The 23,116-nt window shown below is 36.3% G+C and overlaps 2 protein-coding genes across 2 annotated transcripts; both read right to left on the bottom strand.

The window, feature by feature from the left end:
• Positions 1 to 10,229: 10,229 nt before the first annotated feature.
• Positions 10,230 to 15,725, bottom strand: pcare1 (photoreceptor cilium actin regulator 1). The gene is made up of 2 exons (XM_016571618.1): positions 12,025 to 15,725; positions 10,230 to 10,582 (listed from the first exon to the last, which is right to left on the bottom strand). The coding sequence occupies exons 1-2, from the start codon at positions 15,420 to 15,422 to the stop codon at positions 10,450 to 10,452; spliced, it is 3,531 nt and encodes a 1,176-aa protein (XP_016427104.1). The 5' UTR covers positions 15,423 to 15,725; the 3' UTR covers positions 10,230 to 10,449.
• Positions 15,726 to 17,901: 2,176 nt separating this feature from the next.
• On the bottom strand, positions 17,902 to 20,636 carry LOC107754965 (G-protein coupled receptor family C group 6 member A-like; the record flags this gene model as incomplete). Its single annotated transcript, XM_016571615.1, has 4 exons — positions 17,902 to 17,946; positions 18,791 to 19,198; positions 19,360 to 19,648; positions 20,463 to 20,636. Coding segments are annotated over 4 exons (916 nt in total), but the record flags the coding sequence as incomplete, so codon positions are not given.
• Positions 20,637 to 23,116: the final 2,480 nt, after the last annotated feature.

Below are 23,116 nucleotides of genomic sequence, written 5' to 3'. Positions count from 1 at the left end.
GTCTTCATTGCCAGTGCTCTCTCTCTCTGATATCCTTACACGATACATTGAAAGACTTTACCTGCCTGTGATACTTACCTCCTGTGTTCCATTCCCTAGTCCGTTCCCATCATCTGCTCCGTATGTAACTAATTACTTTCAAAAGACAGTAACTAGTAATATATAATGTATTACATTTTGGAAGTAACTTGCCCAACACTGATGGTCGGTGCATATGCAGTATATTGAAAAAAAATGTAAACACTATTTTCTCGTATATAGGAATGTATTATGTAATATATTGCATTAAATGTTTGAGTATATTTCCATATATTTTTATTTTGCAAGCAACTGTCTCTTTGAATTTCTTTCAAATAAGCTATAACCAATAATGCCTGAGACAGAGAGTGACAAAATAATTAGAATAATGTTAGATGTTGTGTTTACTGCATAATATATTACTTAATGCTTGGAGATATAATTTACATGGCTTTTGAAACTTGAAAGTCTCCTTTCTTTGTAGTTGCATGGAATAGCACAATACACAATTAAAGACTTGAACATCTTTTCTCAGGATTGGCCAAGATAGAGACCTGTTTGAATAGAAAATTCCCATGCAAACTTTGTACAGCAGTTGGGCTAAACCGCTCACTGTCATTTTCCACTCCCACTGCTACCGTCTTTCATGCTTAACATACTTTAAATGAATCACCTGTGCATTGCTCATGCTATTGAGTGAATTGAGATGGGATGAATACAAGAGTACCTAGGTACTACCTTTAGGTCCATTTATTTATTTATGGACATTAACAGGGTGTGGCCACTAGTGGTCTGTTGAGACAGTTCCTTTCAGAGCTTATGCAAGAGCAAGCGGTTATTATTACTTTTATTATTATTATTATTATTATTATTATTATTATTATTATTATTTTTAACAGGTTTTAACAGAAGGTCTCTATATTAAAACACCCCAAAAAGATAAGCACAACATGGCAAGGTATTGTGAGGTTTGTGAAGAATCCCAATCCAAAATGTATGGTTTAGGTAAATTACTGTCATCAAGCAGATTCGATGAGGAGTATTTTAGGAGATTATTTACTCGACAACTTGAGATACAAACCTTGAAAGCACAATGTTGATTTAAAATAACTGTATCACCAATGATCTGCACTTGAGTCATTTTAAACATGTTAATTAGTCTGAAATTATGGTTTTTGTTATTTGTTCTTGACAAAGTATTGTAAAACATTTGATAAGGACAACAGAAAAAAGGAGAAATGACACAGGAAAATCTATGGCTCAGATGAAACTATATCTATTAGAAAAAGTTGCAACAGCATACTAGATAATAATAGTTTAGTGATATACACAATAGAGTTTGGAAGTTCTGCAAAAGCAGGCATATCACAAGTTTAAAATGTCTGAAGTTTCTAAAGTTCAAATTGCCTGTAGCTATAGGTTTGCTGAATCTAACATGAACTTGTCAAGTGCCCGTGATTAAAAGTAGATTTTCTTTATGTGAGGTGTCAAGAAAAGTCCATACTTGAATTTCTGAAATGTCTTATCAAACAAGCACCTGTATATCTTTTTAAATCATTTTAAGTAATTATCATTTAGGTCCCACTTAACCTTTCTGCTGCAACTACAGCTAAATGAACACATTCAATTAGCAATATGACTAAAAATATGCAATACTTTCACACATAAATAAAGGTTGTTTGGGATTTTTCCAACCAACCTTTATTTATTTATTGTATATAAAATGCAGAAAGTGCGCAAAGTGTTCAACGTGCACACTTACCACTATCTGGGTTTCAGAAAGTGCACAGAGCTTAGCGTGTGCACTTACCATAGCATGGATTTAAATTTCCAGGCATCTGATCACAGATACCCGGAGGTACTGGGCCAAACGGGAGAGGCAAGCTCAAATACGACCCTCTACGGCGAGGGGAGCTCTGCCTGAGACAGCATTATACAAGAAGGTTCTCGCAAATGCCACCTATACTTCCCGCTCGATGCCTCAGCATGTTTTTTCAATGTATGCTTCAGACACGGGTCACGACGAGGCATCCCCCATAGCGACCCCTAGAGGATGCAGTTCGAAGTTCCCTTGAAAGGGAAATTAAGTTACGACTGATGATGATGATGATGAACAAGAACAAGAACAAGAACAACAACAACAACAACAATGCTCTTTATGTTGACCGACAGCTACATGTAAGACTGTTCTACCTTCATATTCTCTCCCTGATCTCTCATGACTGTTTTCTGGGCTTCTTGATTGTGGTGTAAATACACCACTGTTCCATTAACCAATAACTATCATATAAATGTTTGTGCAGTGTAAGGCCTCCCTCTTGTGGACAGTAATGCTCAGGGCTATGTGTCTCTCCTTTAAAGAGTAGCAATTGCTCTAAATATAATCTGACCATCTTTATACATAATTTGGTTACTGTGATCTAATGTGATCTCATGATGTTTTCCCTCCATAAATAAAAGTTGAATGACAAAATAGTCATGTCATGCAATTTTAATATGTACCCCATTTTTGTATAGCTTTAAAAACTGTAGTTTAAGTCATTGGACCCTTTTCACAGACTGTGATGACATGTTTCAATGGTCATCAGCATCAAATTTTTTTTTTTTTTTTTTTTTTTTTTTTTTTTTTTTTTTTTTTTTTTTTTTTTTTTTTTTTTTTTTTTTTAAGTATTTACATTTATAACACTACACTATGTATTACCTTTGCATTACAAGAACACTGATTTGAGGGTGTGTCTAATACAGCAGCTGCAGGAGCGACTGAAAATTTGACATTGCTCTCTCTTCTGATTGTCGCTATCAGTCTCTCTGTATTTTTTCCTCATTTTGAAATTTGTGAAAATACTATCCTGATTGGTCAATTCATTTGGTTATTCAATTCAGCATGTGAGACTTTCTGTTCACAAAAAGGACAGAATCAGGGGCAGACAGGGTAAGTTGCGGCATACGGCCCCAGGGAATCAGGGTCCCCATCTTATATTAATGAAACAGATATGGAAAACTCCTGTGTTTGCGCTCTGGAGAGCATCAAAGGTTTCCATTTGCAATGTGTTTTTGCAGCATTGAGCAATAAAGCCAATCACAGACGTGTGTGTTTATTTCTTGAATGCAATGGCCAATCAGAGGTGTTTAAGGTAGTCCGAATCCACTCACCGGGCTTGTGAATCATCTCATTATAACAAACAAAATGTAAACACATTGTAAAGAAGAGATTCATTGTACAGTATAGACAGCTTTGTTGATTATAATGGAACATTGTGAGATTGCTATGAACTGATGCGAGTGACAGATTTTACAAGACTATTAAGGAGGGGATTATATGTTTTTTTATTCCAAACCCTGAAATACAGAATGAGCAGCATGGGCAAAAAAATAAATAAAAATAAGTAAAATAAAAATTAGGTTAACAACATTAGGTTGACTAATAACTGAATTTGCACTATTCCATAGAAAAGGTGTGAAGTGGACAGAATTGACAAATTAATGTGTAAATGTGACTGGTGACATTACAATTACGTTTTTTTTTGGTTGATAAAAGTTTAAAGGGTTAGTTCGAAAATTCTGTCATTAATTACTCACCTTCATGTCATTCCAAACCCTTAAGACATTCATCTTCAGAACACAAATTAAGATATTTTTGATAAAATCCGAGAGCTTTCTGACCCTGCATAGACAGCAATGTAACTACCACATTCAAGGCCCAGAAAGGTAGTAAGGACAACCGTAATGTTACGAAGCTGCGAGAATACTTTTTGTGCACAAAGAAAACAAAAATAATGACTTTATTCATCAATTTCTTCTCTTCCGGGTCAGTGGACGCGCGTTCACAGGAGTACCATGACGCAGGTGTCAAACTACTCTTCTGTATTTGTTTGTTCTTCTCAGAATGTCTTTGAGAGAACATTAAATATCCAGACATAGAACCAGTTGAGAAAGCTTCTTACGCTAAATTGGAATTATATTTGTTGGCGAAATAGAGCAAAAACAGTCAATATTTTGTCTAAAACTAAGTGTCTTAATTAAGTGTATTGTCGTAATTTTTTGTGATCATTCTAAACGCATTTTAATAAACTGAATCATGCAGTGAAAGAATGTGCACTGGTCTAATATACTAGTCTAGACTTCCTATTGCCTTAGCTAAACTTTAGATAGCCTACATGGTAGCTCTCATGAGTCATGGATGTTAGCGAGACAAATTAACTATATTTGCCTTTTGGATAATTAGCTGTAAATTCGAGGCACAGGTAGCGTAGTCTGTTGTTCATCACCACTCACCTCCACACCAAGACAACCACAACTGGAAAGGGAGAGAGGGCTTCACTTCTGCGGCTCTGTCTGTCTGTGATGCGCATGAGCCGATCAATGTGTGCTACACTGCTGTGCTGCGGAGATGCAGAGGGAGAAAGGCATCAGAACTCCACAGAGTCTCAACATTTACCGACCCGACCTGATATTTTAGCGCCACTGCCTGTCTGTGATTTATTGAAAGTCACAGTTATTCTTATCCGTGGACAGCTGACTCCTAAAGTTTTTGATATTCTTCATATTCTGTGTGGTCAGTTCACAGCAGTGATAGAAATTAATATTTTCCAATAAGTTTCAATTGATTTTTACCTTTTATGGGCTTGTTTACCTTTTTCTAAAAGTGTACATCATCTTTTGAGTCAAATTCTTACATTTAATCAGTCAATTATAGTAATAATACATTTAGGCTGTAACTAAACAAATGAAATCAGTATCAATAAAATTCATCTTTGCAGAAGTTGCATATGAAGTTATATTTACACATGTTAATGCAACTTAGAGGGACATGGAATGCTTTAACCTGCAGTTACAAATGCATAAATAATGTTTTGATATTTTAAACATGAAATGTTGAATACTGATATTTGAAATTATTTAAAAAATGAAAATATACTTTAAATGTGAAATTAAAACCGCCAGTAGGTGGCAGCAAGTCACTGTTAAGTGAGTCATTGCGATTGAACCGAATCATTTAAACAGTTGATTAATTCAGGAACGAAACGTCATGTTGCTCAGAGAAGCAAAACTGTTCTGAGGCTGTGTTTTGGAATGTTTTTTGTTGGTGAAATAGCGCAGAAATAGCACAAAAACAGCCAATATATGAATTAACTATATGAATTGATATAAATATATACATTTTCTGCCCCCTTATTTTGAATTATGTGATCATTCTTAATGCATATTAATAGACTGAATCATGCAGTGAAAGAAAGCCTGTGTTGGTCTAACCAGACTTCAGCACGTCGCGTATGCGTGCCTCTGTAACGTTAGGTGTGTTTTGTTTGGTTTTTGCAATATACTCGATAATGTCATGATGTCTCACGAGTTCAGTATTTGCGCTAAACCTGCGCAGATTTGGCTTGCATGAACTTCCCCAAGAAATTAATGAGTGAACATAACTTACGAAAAGTAACCTGCCAAATTGGCTAGTGATTTGACTTCGTTACCCGCCACAGCTGATTTTTACCCACATTTGGTGGGTTGGCGGGTGTTAATTTCAAACCCTGATGCTAACCACATAATGATAGCATTGAATTTGCATGTCAGAGAGGCAAATATTTAAGAGGCAATAACCCCCTAAGACAAAAGTGTAATGATGGAGTGATGACTTTGCCTGAGTGTGTGTCACAGTGGGAATCAAACATCAATGAAGCATAGGCCTTTTTTTACTAAGCAAAAACAAATGGAGCATATCAAAATAAAATATTTTTCCCAATTCAGTTTCTCTAGTTTGGACTTCTCACAATTAAAACTAAAGAAATGCTATAAGCAACATTTTTAAAATGTGCATGTATGAAAACATCATGAACCCATTTAATACCAGCTAAGTGAGCGTATGTATTGTGATGAGTACAATGAAAAAAAAAAAAAGAAAAACTTTTTGAATTTGAAGATGAGGGTGAATTGTATTTTTTTTGTATTAATTATTAAGTATCTTCTGTAGCCTCTGAAGTACAGTACTAAATGCAAAATATAATATTTAAACAAAACAAGAAAAGGTTTCACATATTCATCCTGTTTTAATTCAGCTTTATTATAATTATTATTTATTTATTTATTTATTATTATTATTATTTTTTTTTTTCAAATAACAACTCTGCATGTAGGAAAGCCATGTCATTTGATCAAAAAACAAGGAGTAAATTACATAAAACCCTAGTATTCAGCTGCAGTGGCGGCTCGTCGGGGGAGGCAGGGGAGGCACAGCTTCCCCAAAATGTTTAGGGGAAAATGGGAGGAATACAATTTAATGTTAATAAAATTCACAATTCATTTCAGTTCATGTCTCAGAATGTGTCATTTTTGTTTGTAATTTCACAGCTGTAATACCATAAAATGTTAATGAAGTTGGAAAGCGCCGCTTTTCTATCGCGAATGTGCCGAATCTGCTGATGTAATTACTACCGCTAGGTGATAGAGAAGGGGAGGGGGAGGCTGGGGGAGAGCTGAGCTGATAATGTACCAAGTACTTATGATGAGTAGCGATATTGAATATTGATCGCCAACTGATTTACCAAGCTGTCTTTCAAACAGTATATATACAAATAAAAAAAAAAGGAAAACTTGCCTTAGCTGGATATAGGCTACAGCAGTCGGCTTAATTAAATGGCACAACAGGCAGCTCGCTTTCAACACAGACTTTTAAGAAGGGATGGATGTTTGCTTCAAGTGATAGGCCAGGTAAGTAAAATTATATTATCTTGCTGTATGTGTGCCGTTTTCTTCTTTACGTTTTCCGACTAAAAGCAACCAAAAAGCCATTTTAAAGTGGTCAAGCAATTAATAATAATAACCATAATAATAATCGGCAGGGATCCCAGACCATTACAATTAGTGTGCCTCCTCTATTTTAAAACCCACGAGCCGCCACTGTTCAGCTGTCCAATTGTGTAAAGTTGGTCATTCCACTCTGCGATCAAACATATAAAACACCTCATATATAAATCAATTTCATAATTTTGCCTTTAGATAGATTACATCAGTGGTTTTGCAAGTCTTTTGAATCAAACACACCTGATTCTGGTCATCAGCTCATTAATAGAGACTCCAAGACGTGAAATGTGTTTGTCAGTCAAAGGAGATATGCAAAATGTGCACTGCAGGGGGGGTTCATGGAACATGGTTGAAAACCACTGGAAGTTTTTGGGATGGTGATACAAAAACTTGTAGGGTAAAAAGTGTTTATTGTGATATACCTTTTATTTGTGTCTGAAAAAAAAAGTATATACATATATATATATATATATCCATCCAAGATGGCGCCGACGCTGATGGCTGCCTCCGTGGCGTGCTTCACTGTACAGGGCAGATGGCAGACAGCGTGTATGGCGTCGTGTGGGTGAGCGGTGTGCTGATGTCAACGTTGTGGATCGAGTGGCCCATGGTGGCGGTGGGGTTATGTTATGGACAACGAACACAGGTGCATTTTATTGATGGCATTTTGAATGCACACCTAACACCTAACTGACCTAACACAATACAACAAGATGAAGTTGTTAGCCAGGGGTGATTCTAGGATTTTAATTTTAGGGGGGCTCAGCCCCCAATGAGGGTATAATAATAAAATAAATAAATAGCCTATATAAATACAATAAAAATGTTTGACTAATAGGGTAGGGTGGTATACTAACCTTATTGCAGAATTCCACTGTATTGCATACATAGGTATAACACTTGAGTACTGAATAAGCCAAATACAAGTCTTCCTGATCTCACACAAACACAAAATTTTACTGTTTGCATTTCTAGTACAACCCTCTTTCTTTAGCTCAAGTATGCAAAATAAAAAAAAATAATTAAATCATCACAGAAAATTTTAATGGTTTCCACAACAAACAACTTTACAAATATTACAAACTATCAACTTGTAACCATTAAAACCATTAAACAATGGTTTTCTGTGGTGTGTTTTGGGACATATTCCATTAGGATTTATTGGATGTTTTATTCAGCAGGGGTTTTATTTATTTATTTTTTTTATATTCCCAAAATATATCATGAAATATCTCAATTCTCAAATATGTGTAAGTAAATGCATTTTGCACCTTATGCAGATTATGTTAGTTGATCTATAATGGGCGATGGACAAAGTAGCCTAATAGTGTAATCTATTAACTTTGTATAAAAATCCGTCTGTTTACTTAAGTACCAGATATGGGTGTCATACCATAAAATATTTTTAATACGACTGACTTTGTATGTAATGTGAATTTAATAAAAATATTGCAAGTTACTAATTAGCCTATAACACTTTCATTGAACAAAACGAGAGAAAATAACGTTTACATTATCAAAGAACATTTTCACTTCAGTCCAGTGAGTTGAAGCACTCTCAAAAACTCCCATAATAATCTCTAAAGCTCTTTACACTGTGAAATTAATATCTTACTTACATTCGTACATCTTCACTTTGTTGTTTCTGATGAGAGAATTAGCCAGAGAATTCAGTCAGCCAGCGAAACAGTCAGTGAGTGACGAAACAGCGTTTCAGCGGTGACTCATCTGAATGCCTCGGATTGGTTCTTGCATTCATAAACTCAACAGAATCGTATGGGATTGGTTATAATGCGCAGTGTTTTAAAAACTTGTGTGTCTCTGGCTCACAGCCAGCGAACGCAGATGTGAATTTAGCAGGTCTTTTCTTTCTTATATATATATATATATATATATTAGTTTACAGGACAAACTGCTCATTTCACCCAAAATTGTTTGGTGTGATATGATTCCAAATTTAGGAGGGCCAAGCTTGTTGAAACCGATTGCTCCCCCATTATATTTATACTGCAGAACTGCACAGATGCAGATATTAAAACAAGCCCATGCTATTAGCTAACAAGGCATTTAAAAGGTACTTTAGTTTAAAAACCTGTACTATTGAGTTAATACATATTAAAGACACAAACCAACACATTCTTACCTGTGGAAGTTTATCCAGTTTCTACAAGAATTTAAATGTAGGCATTTGTTTTATAACCAGATTCTGCACAATGTTGTTGCATCTTGAAACTCATTGATTTTAAAGTTGAGTGACGACATATAGACAGTTCCAAGATGGTGGATGCATCGTCGTGTCTGGAGCGTGGAATGTGGAATCTACCGATACATATCTATGGTGTGTAGTACAGTATGAATTTAATCCAGATATACTACGTTCACCATGCTGTCATTGGCATATGACCTACCAGCGTCAGTTGCGTCACTTCACAAGTCACAACACTCCCATGGTCTCATGAGATAGAAAAAGTGTCCATCTGAAATGCACTTCAGAATCTCACTGGAAGTAGCAAGTAATTTGGGTACTATATTTCACCTACTGTTTTATAAATGTGAATAAATCTGATAAACTGTGAATTTGGACATACTACTGTTTTCACACACTATTTTTCACCAACTATATACAGTAGTAGGGAAGTATGCGATTTTGGATGCAGCCAAACAGTATTCAACTGCATGGTATGTTGATGCCTTATTAATTTATTGCCCTGTTTTGGCAGTTATGTTAAACCCATTAAACTCATGATGGTCAAAGGTCAAAGCAATTATAGGCTTTGTTAGATGAAAATGAAAGAACATATTTATCTGAACTGTATATTGGCATGTTTAATCTGTAATCAGATTTTACAGTGTCCCATAGAGATATTTTTCCCTAGATTATTTTTTTTAGAATATGATTATACAGTCTTATATAAGATTCAACATTGAATAAATAATATTTCAGTTTTATTATTATTATTATTATTATTATTATTATTATTTAATTTTTTGTATGAATAGTGCTGAACATGAAACTGTTATATTTACTCAATAAACTGAGTTCCAGTGTGAAATAATTATTAACAAAAATTCTCAAGATAAAATGAGAGAGTTGATTATGGGTCTCTTTAAATTTGCATGGCACTATATCTTAATTGTTTCCTAATGTCTTTGTTCAAGAGCTCAACACTGCCATTTTACCTCCAGCAGAAGAGTAGATTGCTTTGCTGTATTTTGAATGTGATTTGTCAGATAAGATTGAAAAGTAAGAATGTGATTGGTTGATGACAGATTATGTACATGATAAGCTAACTGATAACCTAAATTCCTTGTTAACATGCATTTTTTTAAAGAAAACATATAAGTGAATATATACAATCTCAGTGAATATCTGTTTATTTTTATTTAGTAATAAAATATAAAAAGCCAACCAATAATATTCACAATACAAAACATTTTCAAAACAAATTAGACCAATTGAATTGAGGCAAATAGATCAAATATACACTGAAGCTAAAAAGGATGAAAATAACAATGATTGGAAATGATCATGAGAAGGCCTTCTCAGAAATAGCTATTTTCATTTCCCACCAGGACACAGCGGTTTTAATCCCATCCAAATTTTGCTAATCCATAATCCCACTTGCTCCTTCCTCATTTCTCCCATTCCCTCTGTAGACCTTGACCCACAATGCACAAGTCTGGATGCGAGACAGACCGAACTGCACCCCTGATTTCTGTTTGCTCACTCCATGGCTTGTCTTCACTGACTGGAACAACTTCCAGCCTGTGACAGCAAAACAAAATAAGAACATTAGTGAATTGAAGGATTAGGGAAGTGGGCCAGAGCTGGTTAGCACTGGTCAGCAGTAAGTCATTGAGAGCTTAGTGGCTGAGGATTAGCAATTATATTATGATGTACGTGAGAGAGGAAAGTGTGTCTAAATTGCAAAAAAACATATACATTTCATGTTTTCTCAAGTTCTGTGAAAATGCATTTATTCTATATCATACACTGTGCTTCTGTCATTCCTTTACTGTACAGGCATCACACAAACAAACTGAGCATTTTTTACTGTATGTCACATGACCATATTTACCAAAAGGCCATCATATACACCTCTTTTTTTCACACTCTTTACCTCTAACATGGGCCATCCCCACATTCCCTTTTAAGTCGTTATGTGGTACTTTCCCATCATTCTTTCATTGTTTGACTGGAACTAGTTAAAAAAAATCTAACTGAACAAGTTTTCCCACATACATGAAATCATTCCGACTTGAGTCTTGTCTTGCTCAACCTTTGTAAGCAGTTTCCAAGTGTTTCATGTGTTTGTTGTTGTTGTTTTTTTTGTTTTTTTGTTTTTTCTCAGAATTGTGAAGTATATGTATTATATAAAAACATAATTGTTAGGGATTGTAATTGTTAATATCGCTGAATATCCTACAAATATCCTACGCTCTGTGATGACAATATTCTTCAAGACTTGTCCACTGAACCTTCACTGAACATTTTTTCCCCTTGAACTAATGTTATAAACTATTTAAATACCCTTGTTTAATTAAACATTTAATTAAACACAAATTAATAAAGAAGACTAAGTAGCTGGCACACAGAGGTACAAATACTTTAAAATACGACAGACTACAGATAGATTTGTCCCTTGTTATTCACAGCTGAGTGACATTTACACAATGAACCCATAATTGAATTTCAAAAACTGCACTCTTTATTATGACAGAGACAATCAAAGTACTTGTCCTATAACATTTTCTATTCTCTTTGAAAATTAAATCTGGAACAGAAGAAGCAATTTCAAGCATGAATGGTACTTGCTTCAGATACCCTTATCAAAGTTGTTTAAAATAAAGATTAAGCAAGAAAATATTGGATACTGTATCACTATTAAGCATCACAACCCAAAGGAGTTGAGTTCATGGATCAGAAATTAAAAGCTAAAGTTTTTCACCTCAGTGACTGGTTCAATAGAACTGCTCACAGGACTGTTCTGCATAGTTGTCTATTTTTTTCTTTTTTTTTATCTTCTTCAGAACATTAACAGAGTTATGTTTCTGGGTCATTAAATCAGATATTAACCTAATTTTCCTGATGACTTGGATAAGCAGCCATGTGTATCTCAATATGATGCAGACTATAAATATACTAGATTAATTTGAAGCAGTTGTACTTTAGCCTTACATTTGATATCAAAACAGTGTTAGACTCACCCATGGGTGCTAATTGCTGGTTCACTCCCGCATGTCTCTGCCACAGAGATGACTGGCACCCTCGGCGGCAGGCTTAAACTGGGCCTCCTGTCTGACTGGCTGCGCCGGATGAATGGCTGGGGCCCTCGTGCAAACACTGGCAGCCGACCACGCTCACCCCAGGGACGAGGCAAAACACTGCTACCCGAGGAGGCCCATGCCTGAGGGGGCTTGGGTGTAGGAACAGGCTGAGCCTCAAATAACGATGATGAGACTGGACAAAACACTGATCGAGCATTACTAAATACTCTTGAAGAGTCCTCACTACTATTTTCTCTAGACCAGCGCTGCACTTTTGGGGAAGCAGGAGGTGTCGGTGCCTTAAAGGGGTAGGTGATCCCTGTCACCGTGATGGGGGTGTGGTCTTGCCATGTTGCAGGGGTGCTTGGCAGTGTTCGTTGGCCAGCAGAAGGTGGTGTTGGGAGTTTACGGACTACAGGAGGGTTAGAAGAAGTTGAAGAAGAAGGTTGACTTTTCAGTACCGGAGAACTAGGGAGTCTCCGATGTAACAGAGGTGTGGATGGCAACACTCGAGTTCTGGATGCAGTTGGAGTGGCAGGGGTTTGGTTCTTGCAGGCATTGATTGGCACTGATTCACTGGTACTGTTCTCCTTTTGTGAAACCTCTATGTCACTTTGGCAGAAGGAAAGCTGTCTGTGGCTCTGCTCTGCTGTAAATTTCTCTGTCGGTGAGTCAGAAGAATGCCTCAAGTGGATTATCTTTCTTGCTTGTTTGTAGAGGGAAGCAGCCTCCTCACTTTCCGTGTCTGTTTCATGGCTGGAATCATGGTGACCACCCCTCACAACTCCTCTGGTATTATGTTTTTTTGAACGAACTGGCGACATGCTAACAGAGCCTTTACACAAATTCCCCTTACTGGGCAGCACTGTAACAGACTGCAGAGTGGCTCGTAACCTTTGAGACATCTGAGTCCGTTTTGGCAGAGTGGATCGGCCCCTGCTTGTTTCATTTTCTTCCGCATCCTTTGCCTGTACATTTTCAAAGGAATTGTCCATGAGAACCTCAAGTGGAGGGGGTGGTAGATTGTCAATATCAAGATCCTCTGTCCTTTCAGAGCACCGTGACTCCCCTTGACTCCTGAGAATACTATTTTCATTGAATGCTAATGTGGCAGAGGGACCTAAACCTGGAATGATGGGAACACCACACTTTCTAACACCTTTAAGAGGTCCAAGAACTGTTGCACTGTCTGGGGTCTGTTTACTTTCCTCCAACCCCTGACTGAAGGTGTCAATCAGTTTTTTAACAGAATTCCTTTCCCTATACAACCCTGAAGATTGGTGGGGTGACGGTGGAGGGCTTGGCACAGATGTTACCTTAACAGGCCCTTTAACAGGAGGGGTTTTCTTGTCTTTTTCCTTTCCCTTTCCTTTGTCCTTTTTCTTTTTTTCCTCCATTTCTTCCTTCACACTTTCTTGTTCTACTTTTGCATGACATGCCTTTCTTTGATTACTTGGAGAAAAAATTATCCTATTCAAAGAACGCTGCCTGTCAGCAGCAACTGATGAAATTATTTGTGTTTGCGGTTGCTGGTTTTTTTTAGATGAACCTGGTTTTGTATTTCCTTCACACTTAAACTTTGTCATTCTCTCCAGTCTTTGGTTGAGTTCCTTTTGAGTTCTCTCAAGTTCAATGAGTGTAGGATCTTCTACTTTATTACGCAGAGAGTCTGCTGATATCGAACGTTTAGTAACTGTGGACTTTTTCTTAGATGTTCTAGAGGCAGCTGTTTGAGGTCTTTTAGAACTTTTGTCACCATCCTCAGTCCACTGACTACTGCTGTTTGGGTTATCTGCCTGTTTTGCTTTTTCTCCCAGTCCTTGGGATGGCGAAAAACGAATACGGCCACTAATGGCATCTTTTAGCTTTAATGTCATTTCAACATTTTGTGGATTCTCTATTCGCTTTGTTGGCAAACGACGTGGTTGCCTCTGGTCTGGAATAAAATAATCTGTTTGTTTGCTTCTTTTCTCCTTGATTTTTTCATCTTCACTACCATCCTCCACATCATCCCTGCCACCTTCATCCAAGGAGACAGAGCCAAGTACTGATTTAGTATCCCTCTGTTTTTCTGTAATCGTGCAAGTTGAGTCTATAGAGTTAAGAGAGCTGCTGTTGCTTATTGTTTTGAGAAGTCTGCCTCTGTATGAGCCTTGGTGAACTGGTGTAGAACCACAAGGGCTACTTGATGTAGCACAAATGGTTCCGGTTGACTCACAACTTTCTCTCCTTTGGCATTGTCTCTCTGAACCTGCTAGGGACTCGCTTTCTGCCCCAAGTCCACTGTCTTCACTAAATAGTGCAGAGTCTTCTGGGCCAGGTTTTTTCTGTGATGCAGCCTCAATCCGAGAAAGCAGCCATATTAATCTAGACTCTGATGCACGTTTTGTCCTGAGCTTCTCATCTAGAATTTCAGTAATGGAGGAAAAGTAATCGACCGACTCCTCAAGCGCGGTATCCCCAATTCCACACAATGATTGACCTACCTGACGCATCCTCTGTACGGTGTACTGAAGGAGTTGTTGTAGTAGGTCTGGTGGGGGCTCACTGCAGGTGGGAGAGGTCACATTTTTTGCTGAGTTGGATGAAGAGGAATTCTTGTTTTCACAAGGCCAAGCCAGATGGTCTCCATTTTCTTTTAACATCATCTCCCCCTCTTCCACTATTTCCTGCAGCCCTTTGTTTATTTCCTCATACCGTAAGACCATGAATGCCACCATGGGTTGCAAGGAAATTTGGGTTTGGGCTGCATGATCAAGTAACCCCAACAGATCTTCATATTTACTGATGCTGGGGTTAAGATATGCATACGCTGCTTGATGAGCTTTCACAAGTGCCTCTGGAAAGTCTACTTTTTCTTCATTAAAAAATGTTCTTTCCTTTTCTTTTTTCCTGTTTAGTTTGACACCTTTATGACCTTTCTTTGACTTCTTTGCTCCCTTTTTCTCATAAACCTCTCGTTTTTCTTCTTGTCGTTCCTTCCCTTGAGATAATATATCAATGTTAATCTCTTGTGTACCTAGTTTTGCAGAAGCAGCCCCTTCAGGCTCAGCTGTAGAGAATTTCGTCCCTAACGTCGTGGAACTTATGTTGTTCCGAACCGTTGAGTTGTCTCTCTCTGTGTCCTGTCCACAGGATTCTCCACTGCTCCCATCATCAGATTGTGATTCTCCAAGTCTTTCATGAGTCCCTGGAAGTAGAGTTCTCCCTCTTCTGAACACACCCTGTGCTGCATGGAGACCGTTCCCACGTGAAGGAGTGCAGCCCATTTTAGAGCAATTGCAGTTCACCAAGATTTTGCAAAAATACAGTCCAACAAAGATAAGGAGGCAGACCATTCCATCTGACGGCAGGATGGTTTAGAATCACCAGCTGCACTTGTCATTTTCAGATGACTCTAATTACCAGACAAGCAGTTGTATTTGACTGTCTCCATGTATCCTTGGAAATCACCTTATAAAGACTTTTAGTAAAAAACAAATGTGGAGTGCCAAAGGAGTCGCTTCTCTTTCAGTTAAAAAAATGAAGAGAGAGAGAAAAAAAATATTCCACCACTGATTAAAAGTGTTTGTATTTCTTTTGAAGAAAGCAATGGCAAGCATTTTGTCTAATGCTGTAGAGTCCCTCTGTACCTTCTGGAGGACGAGCAGCTGAAGAGATTAAGGATTTGAGAGTAGTCCTAAGCATGCACATATGTCACCTTAGAGCAAATAAAACACACAGTCTCAAGACTTTAAGCTCATTAAGGTAATCGCAGTTGTTTTCAGGTAGCTTTTTATAGCTCAAACCCAGTGTCCCATAGCAAAGTTGGTCTAAAATGAATTTCTGTTCAGTGAACTCTTGTAATTTATAAATATTCTGTTTGCTTTTGTGCATCTTGTTTCAACTTTTTGAAGAGAGAAATATATTTATTCCAGAAATATATTTTATTGTGGCACAATGTTTGTTGTTTTAAACAAGACATATTCAGTTCACATCTTAATAAATGCAGTGATAATAAAAACCTTGGCAGAGATCTGATGCTCTGGTTCTCCCCCCTTAACACTTGTGTATTAGCACCGTGACACAAGAACCCATATTCAGCCATAGCCGCTGACTGTCATTCTGAAATCAATGCTTAGAGAGGGGAATGCCTTCCCCTTCCTGGTCTTGCCTGATTGTAGGCGGCTGAAGATATGCAACGCAACACTGCATTAATGTAATTTCTAGATCTCACTATGATCTCCCCAAGCCATGTGTGTGGAAAAGAAAGACCATTGTCTATTATTGAAGAGTTTACCTTTATTCATGTCCAAATGCCACTCAGATAATATTGTAACAATACAAGACATATTGACATTCAACATATTACAAGGGTAACACATTATTTTAAGGACTGTTTATTAGTACTTACAAAGCACATATTAATGCCCTTTTCTGCATGACATTATATTAGATACCTCGATCTTACCCCATACCTAAACTTAACAACTATCTTATTAACTATTGATAAGCAGCAAATTATGAGTTTTTTTAGGCAAAAGTCATAGTTAATAGTTTATTAGAATTGGACCTTAAAATAAAGTGTGACCATTACAAGTTGCTTATAATTGAGCAATAAAACACTATCAAGAGTTCTGTTTTATGTTTTGAGTGTTATGTAATTCATAACGTGAATATGTGAATAGATTTTTCTTGCCAGTTTATTAATTAATATTTACAAAAATAATAATGTCAGCAGTAATCCACTAGACATGAGTTATTTTAAGGAAAAGTAGATTCTTCATGATATAACCCTTTTAACATTGTGTGTACTGTACACTTATCAAATGGATTTGCTCCTAGTTCTTTTTCGTAATGTCTGGTAAGGAAATTCTAAATAAATTGAACCCAAACCAGTATCTACTGAATTTATGGTATTTTGCGACCCCATTATAAAACCAGACTGCTGTGTTATCTCTGGGATAAAGTCGACTGAGTCAATGGTGATATTATTGGCTCTCGCAATATATGCCTCTCGAGTAAGCTGTTCTTTCTTCTTACAGAGAGCCATGTACCATTTAGGTGCAAAGTGACAGAAAATAAATCCATAACATGACACCAAGATGGCAGTTGCTTGAATTGAATAGCGCTCGTTGACCTTAGCAATGTATACAGGGGTGAAACAGACCCACACAAAAAGGTAAATTAGCATGCTTAGGATAATGTGTCCAGTCTCATTGAAAGCCTGAGGTACCTTTCTCCCTTTGAAGGCCATCAAAAAGCAGATAAATGTTAGCAATGCAATATAGCAAAGCATGATGGCAAATCCAATGCCAGAACCTTCATTGCACTGTACAGTAATCATCATGCTTTGGTCAGATTGAAATATCTCCACAGCTAGAGAATCAAATATCAACCAGAAGATGCAGATGAGGACTTGAATGAGAGTACCACAGGTTATGATGACAGGGGGCTTGTAAAATCTTTTAACACGATCCTGGCGATACAGTACAAGAAAGCATACAAAGGTGCGTAGAGCTTTAACCAAAATACACGAGACTGTGAATGAGAACCCTAAGGCATACAAGATCTGTCGGCCCCTGCAAATGTGAACATTGGGTTTGCCAATGAACAATATGACGCTAGTATAGCTGAGTGCTAACCCTGCCATGATTAGAATACATAGGTTTCCACCTGCCTGTTTCATGACTGGTTTTCCATAAAAGACCAAAAAGATGATCAGGGTGAAGAACAACAATAGATAACCTAATACAGTAAATGTAAGTAGAACTATAGCATGGGACCCATCCCATTTCCAGTAGTCCTCTTCTTTTGGCTTACAGGAAGGCCATCCTTTCAAAGACCAGGTACCATTTTCACAAGGGAGGCAATTGGGTAAATCTAAAAGAAAGACAAAGTTGATTTTATTGTATATTTCAATCAAGAAAGTCATAATAGGTATTTTTCCCTTTTAAATTGGTTTTGAAATAATTTATAAACTGGGCTCTGAATTGACATCTGTGGTTGAAACATAAGACAAAAAAAAAATTATAATAATTTCAATACATTTTTACAGCAGCACCCACTAACTAAAATTCTAATTTCTAGTGAAAAATTAAACAAGAAGTCATTCATAGAAACTCTACCTTTTAACAATACCACGTTTACAATTGATTACTTACTTGTTCCATTAGAATAAGTACCCTCTAAACATTGTGTGCAATTATGGCAGCATGATGTTTTTAATTTTATTTCATATTATTATTTTTTTATTATTTTTGTGTGTGTGTGTGTGTGTGTGTGTGAACAACATATGCATCTTTCTTAAGATGTCACATGATTCTATATAAAACTGATGCATTTTATAATTACTTAATTAATCTAGACTCACCGTATTGCTTGGATTACTCCATGTTATGGGTGCCTTAATGTGAACTTCTTTTGTCGTCAGATTGTAATTTCCAACAATAACAAAGCTTCTCTGGACACTTGTTTCTTATGTTTGCCAGTTTATTAAGTCATATCCATTCATGAAATTGCCAGATGCATTAAAATAGAACGTTTAATTGTCCAAAGTAAAATTGATCTTTTTCAGTTCTTTGAGGACCTTTCCAAAAGAAAAGGAGATTTAAAATAAGTTCCAACTTTTGCAATAATGTATATAGAAATTATATCAAGAGCACTTGCTTCCTTTGCATGTTAGTATAATAGCATCTCCAAAATTGGATGTAAACCTTTTACTTACCTTCCATGGCGGAAAGTCCCGTTCTCCAGGGCAATCAGTTTCATTGCAGCTGAGAAGAAGTTCCAAAGCATGAGCAATGGACCATACAGCAACTTTAGCTTTGGATAAACTGATTATTTCTGCCACCTCTTGGATCCTTTTGTCGATTTCATTGTGAGCTAGGTAATGAGGGAATGCTTCTTTAAAAGCATGACAGATATCTGCACCTTCTGATTCAGCTAAGAAGCTTTGTAAGGCATTTTTCCCATAATCATCATCCCCGTAGACTACCCCAACCCAGTTCCAGTCAAAGTGTTTCATGAAATTAGCCAGAGCTTTGGTTTGGTGAACATCACTAGGAATGGTGCGCAGGAATGCTGGGTATCGTACCTTATCACTAAGCGTTTGTGCAGATGATGTTGTGCTTATCTGTTTTAAGAGAAAAGGACAATGAATATTAATTGTTGATGTTTTTTGCCAATATCGCTACAAAATTGAGATTCATCAAGAATTGTTTTTGACTCCCTGAATCAAACTTTAATCAAATTACCTAAAGATTAACTCTAAATGATCATAATAATGTTACTCACCTGTGGGACCATGTATAGACTCAGAAGCCGAGCCACTGCCAGAGAGTCTTCTGAGAAACGTGCTCCAATGATTGCTTTTACATTAGGCCTTTCAAGCACCTCACATTGGACAGGCAGTGTGCCATTCACAGCGAGAAGCTGCTCGGTGCTCTGAATGGCCTTTGATGCATCAGAGCAAGTATCACAGATGTAGTAGCCCAGTCGCACACCCGGGAGGAAGCTGGAGTTATTGATCGTTTCAATAGTATGCACAACAGCTAGAGTCCTTACAAGCGAAAGGAGATTTAATCTATACGGAAATGAGGGAAATCTTTATTAGAAATAAAAACAATAGCATATTCAACTTTCTAATCTAAGAAATAGATTCTTACTATTTTTCTGTACACAAAATTTACCTTTGAGACAGTTTTATACAGTTTCTAACAATCAGTGTACATTTGAATGCACAATTAATAGGGCTTGATATTGACACTGATTTGATTCTAATTCAGTAGTTCTCAGTTAAACTGATATAAATTCACTTATTCTAGTTGTTCTATTAAATAAAACATATTCTAGTTACGTCAACAGGCCTGTTTGCCACTATGAATAGCATGCATTGTGACAATAAGAAATTTATGGTTCACTTTATTTTCACTTTTGTAAACGTCATGATGATGATAATAATAATAATATTAATATAAAATATTAATAATAATAAGATAATAAATAAGAAAATAATCTAATTAATTAATTGTCATTTGTTGTCAAAATGTATTGTGTCCTTCATCCAAATTTAATAATAATTCATAAATAAATATTAATTATTCATTATATCTTATCATATTATTTATATCATAGTATTATTATTATGTACATAAATCAAGTGGCATTTGGTCTACCTGCATTTGGTGTACTGTAAAGTATTATTAACACCTTTCAAAAATACATTTTCAGGAAAGGTACTTGTTGGGTTAAAGATATTTAGTTATTCCATTCCAACAAATAAAATGTGCATTTAAATGATGGAAAATCAACACTCCGAGTCTTCAAGGTTGCATGGTAACACACGAAAGGCACAAATTACTGTACATATATGACAGAAAAAAAAAACAGATACTCACTCTGTGCAGTTGTATTTTTCTGGACGTTCTCGCACATGTAGTGTCTGCACTTTGGAATGGCAGGAATTGAGCACCCCTATCCGTATATCCCCGTCTGCCCAGGCCCCACATCTGCCTGGCGAGTATTCACAAGCAGACCCAGAACCGGCCAAAATAAGGATGCCTATTAAAAGCCTGTAAAAGGCTTGTAGAAACATGACAGACAATCTGACTGAGCACAACTGACTCCAGAGATATGTTCACCTTGACAATAAGGGTAAAATGCATAAGTAATCTGACAGTCGTTCTGGTTTAAGTAAGAGAAGCATGCAAGGGGGCTGGCTCATTCTGAACGAAAACACAAAAAGATGTCAAACGATTACTTCCCTGGATCGACTCCAAATGTCAGACGAGCATACCTTTATTCTTCATCCTTCCCCCACAGACCGGTTCTGTGTAATTCTAATAACTCACATTACATTCCACTGAGAGCTGAAATGTGAACCAGTTATAATTCTCTCTGCAGAAGTGTGGAAATTCCACATGCATATTTATGTTTATTGAGAATGTGGGTGCATGTATGTGGGTGACCGTGATTTGACCAAGTACAACATGTTCCTGGATCAACATTCTTGTTGATCCTGGAACAACATTCCAATTAACCAATCAGAATTGAGGGATAACTTTTCAGTGAAATATCTGTTTTAGGCTTACGATCAGGGTTAGGTGCTTCTACACCCTTGTTAATCAGCTATCATTTCACACTGATTTTAGGAATAAATTATGGGTAGGGTTAGGTTTAGGGGTAGGGATTGGGTTTAGTCTATATTTTTGGACAGTAATGTTGATCCAGGATCAACAAAAGATGTTGATCCAGGAACATGTCTTACTTGGCAAAATCACGCCGACCTATGTTTCAGGGTTAGTTTACTTCAGAGCTATCAGCGCATGCGTGACCTTATAATATTATATATTATGACAATATAGTTATCAAATATACAATATATATATATAACAGAAGTTGTATGATATGTTAATTATAAAACACTATAAGTAGGCCTACTATATAAAGTAATATTATATTATTCTAATATGTTATTATATTTATTGTCATATATAATAGTTATCGATATTAATTATAAAATACGATTATAACAAGGTAATGTTTATTTTATTCTAATATATTTGTTATTTTTTATTGTCATCTCACACATCGTGGATCTTTATTTTCTATAATGTATTTATATTATAAAAAATTAATATGTGATATTTCTTATATAATTAGCATCAAACAAACAATATAATTCTTATTCTCAGTGATTAAAAGATTAAACTTTTTTTTTTTTTTTAATGATTGCACAACCATCAATTAGGTGGCGATATGCAGTAAGTATGTAAATGACCACTGAACAAAAGAAGAAGAAAGAAGCAGCATGGCACACTTTTTCTTAGCGTCAGTTTCCATGGTGACTCGTCAATTCGTCGCTCTGTTGAGAATGTCTTGTGTGTTAACCGTGAACAACATACTCTGAGTTGACTGAACTTACTCCCGGACACGTTTTTGGATCCAGCATACCTCAAGTAAGCAAGGTTTGGGTTAATCAACCGAGAGTTCAGGGTATCCACCTTTTTCTTCCCGTAAAAATGGGCAGAAATTTTGTAAATTCTATGGGTTTGGCTTCCGGTCTCATCCACGTCCAGTTATTTTTAGCTGTACAGAACCGCTCGTTTTGCTGCTTGATATTGAAAACTGGTGTGTCTTACCATATTATTTGAATGTGTTGTCTTAATTACGAACACACTGGTTTATAATGCAAACAGTTTTACCGTTTACTGCACATTGTTATTCTTCTCGTTATTTCCCTACAGCGGCTAATGAACCGGAAGTCTTGCTCATAGGTTTACTTCCAAGTTGAAGAAAAAGGTGGATATGTGACGGTAAGTTAACCTTGCTTTCTGGAATACACCCCAGTAGCTATAGCAACTAATGAGAAGCGGGAACATGGGGAACAAAGGAAACTAGGTCAAACTAAACACAGGAATACAAGGAATCAAGTAAATTAAATATAAAATGTTTAAATATTTAATACAAATTAAACATTTGCCATTTTTTGATAGTTCCATAAATAATTTGTAAATTTCCGTCAATTGAACTGTAGTTGTCTATTATTAATTGGTCTGATGTGAATAATTGATGTAACTGATGTAACAATTCATGGCAGTCTGTAGTCAAAGGCTCAAAATACTTCATGTATTTTGTACTTCAATACTTCATGTATTAAGCAGTAATGTAATCAATTTAAGTAGAATGCAAGTAAAACTACAATATACTAAGTTTATTGCAAAACAACATATTACAAATCATGCTAGTGAGAACAGACTGAGTTCATTACCTCATAAAAGGGCCTTCTTTTATTTTCGTTTATTTTAATAAAAAAAATGTATCTTTATCTTCAAATTCTAATTTGTTTAGAATTTTGTATAAACATTTAGCTGGTTGATTTATCTGGCCAGGCAGGTTGGGCTTTTGTGTTGAGCTGGCTTCAGGATCGCAGTTAGTGTAATACAATACCGGCATGTTTTTTATTTTTTTTTTATTTTTTTTTATAAAAACATTTATACCATCACAGATAGTAATGAAAGTTAAAAAGGAAAAAAAAATAATAATAATTTTA

The sequence above is a fragment of the Sinocyclocheilus rhinocerous genome, unplaced genomic scaffold, assembly GCF_001515625.1.
Source record: "Sinocyclocheilus rhinocerous isolate Xijiao unplaced genomic scaffold, SAMN03320098_v1.1 scaffold2971, whole genome shotgun sequence".
NCBI lineage: Eukaryota > Metazoa > Chordata > Actinopteri > Cypriniformes > Cyprinidae > Sinocyclocheilus > Sinocyclocheilus rhinocerous.
Note: the sequence above shows the minus strand (reverse complement) of the source record. Positions and strands in the feature narration are given on the sequence as shown.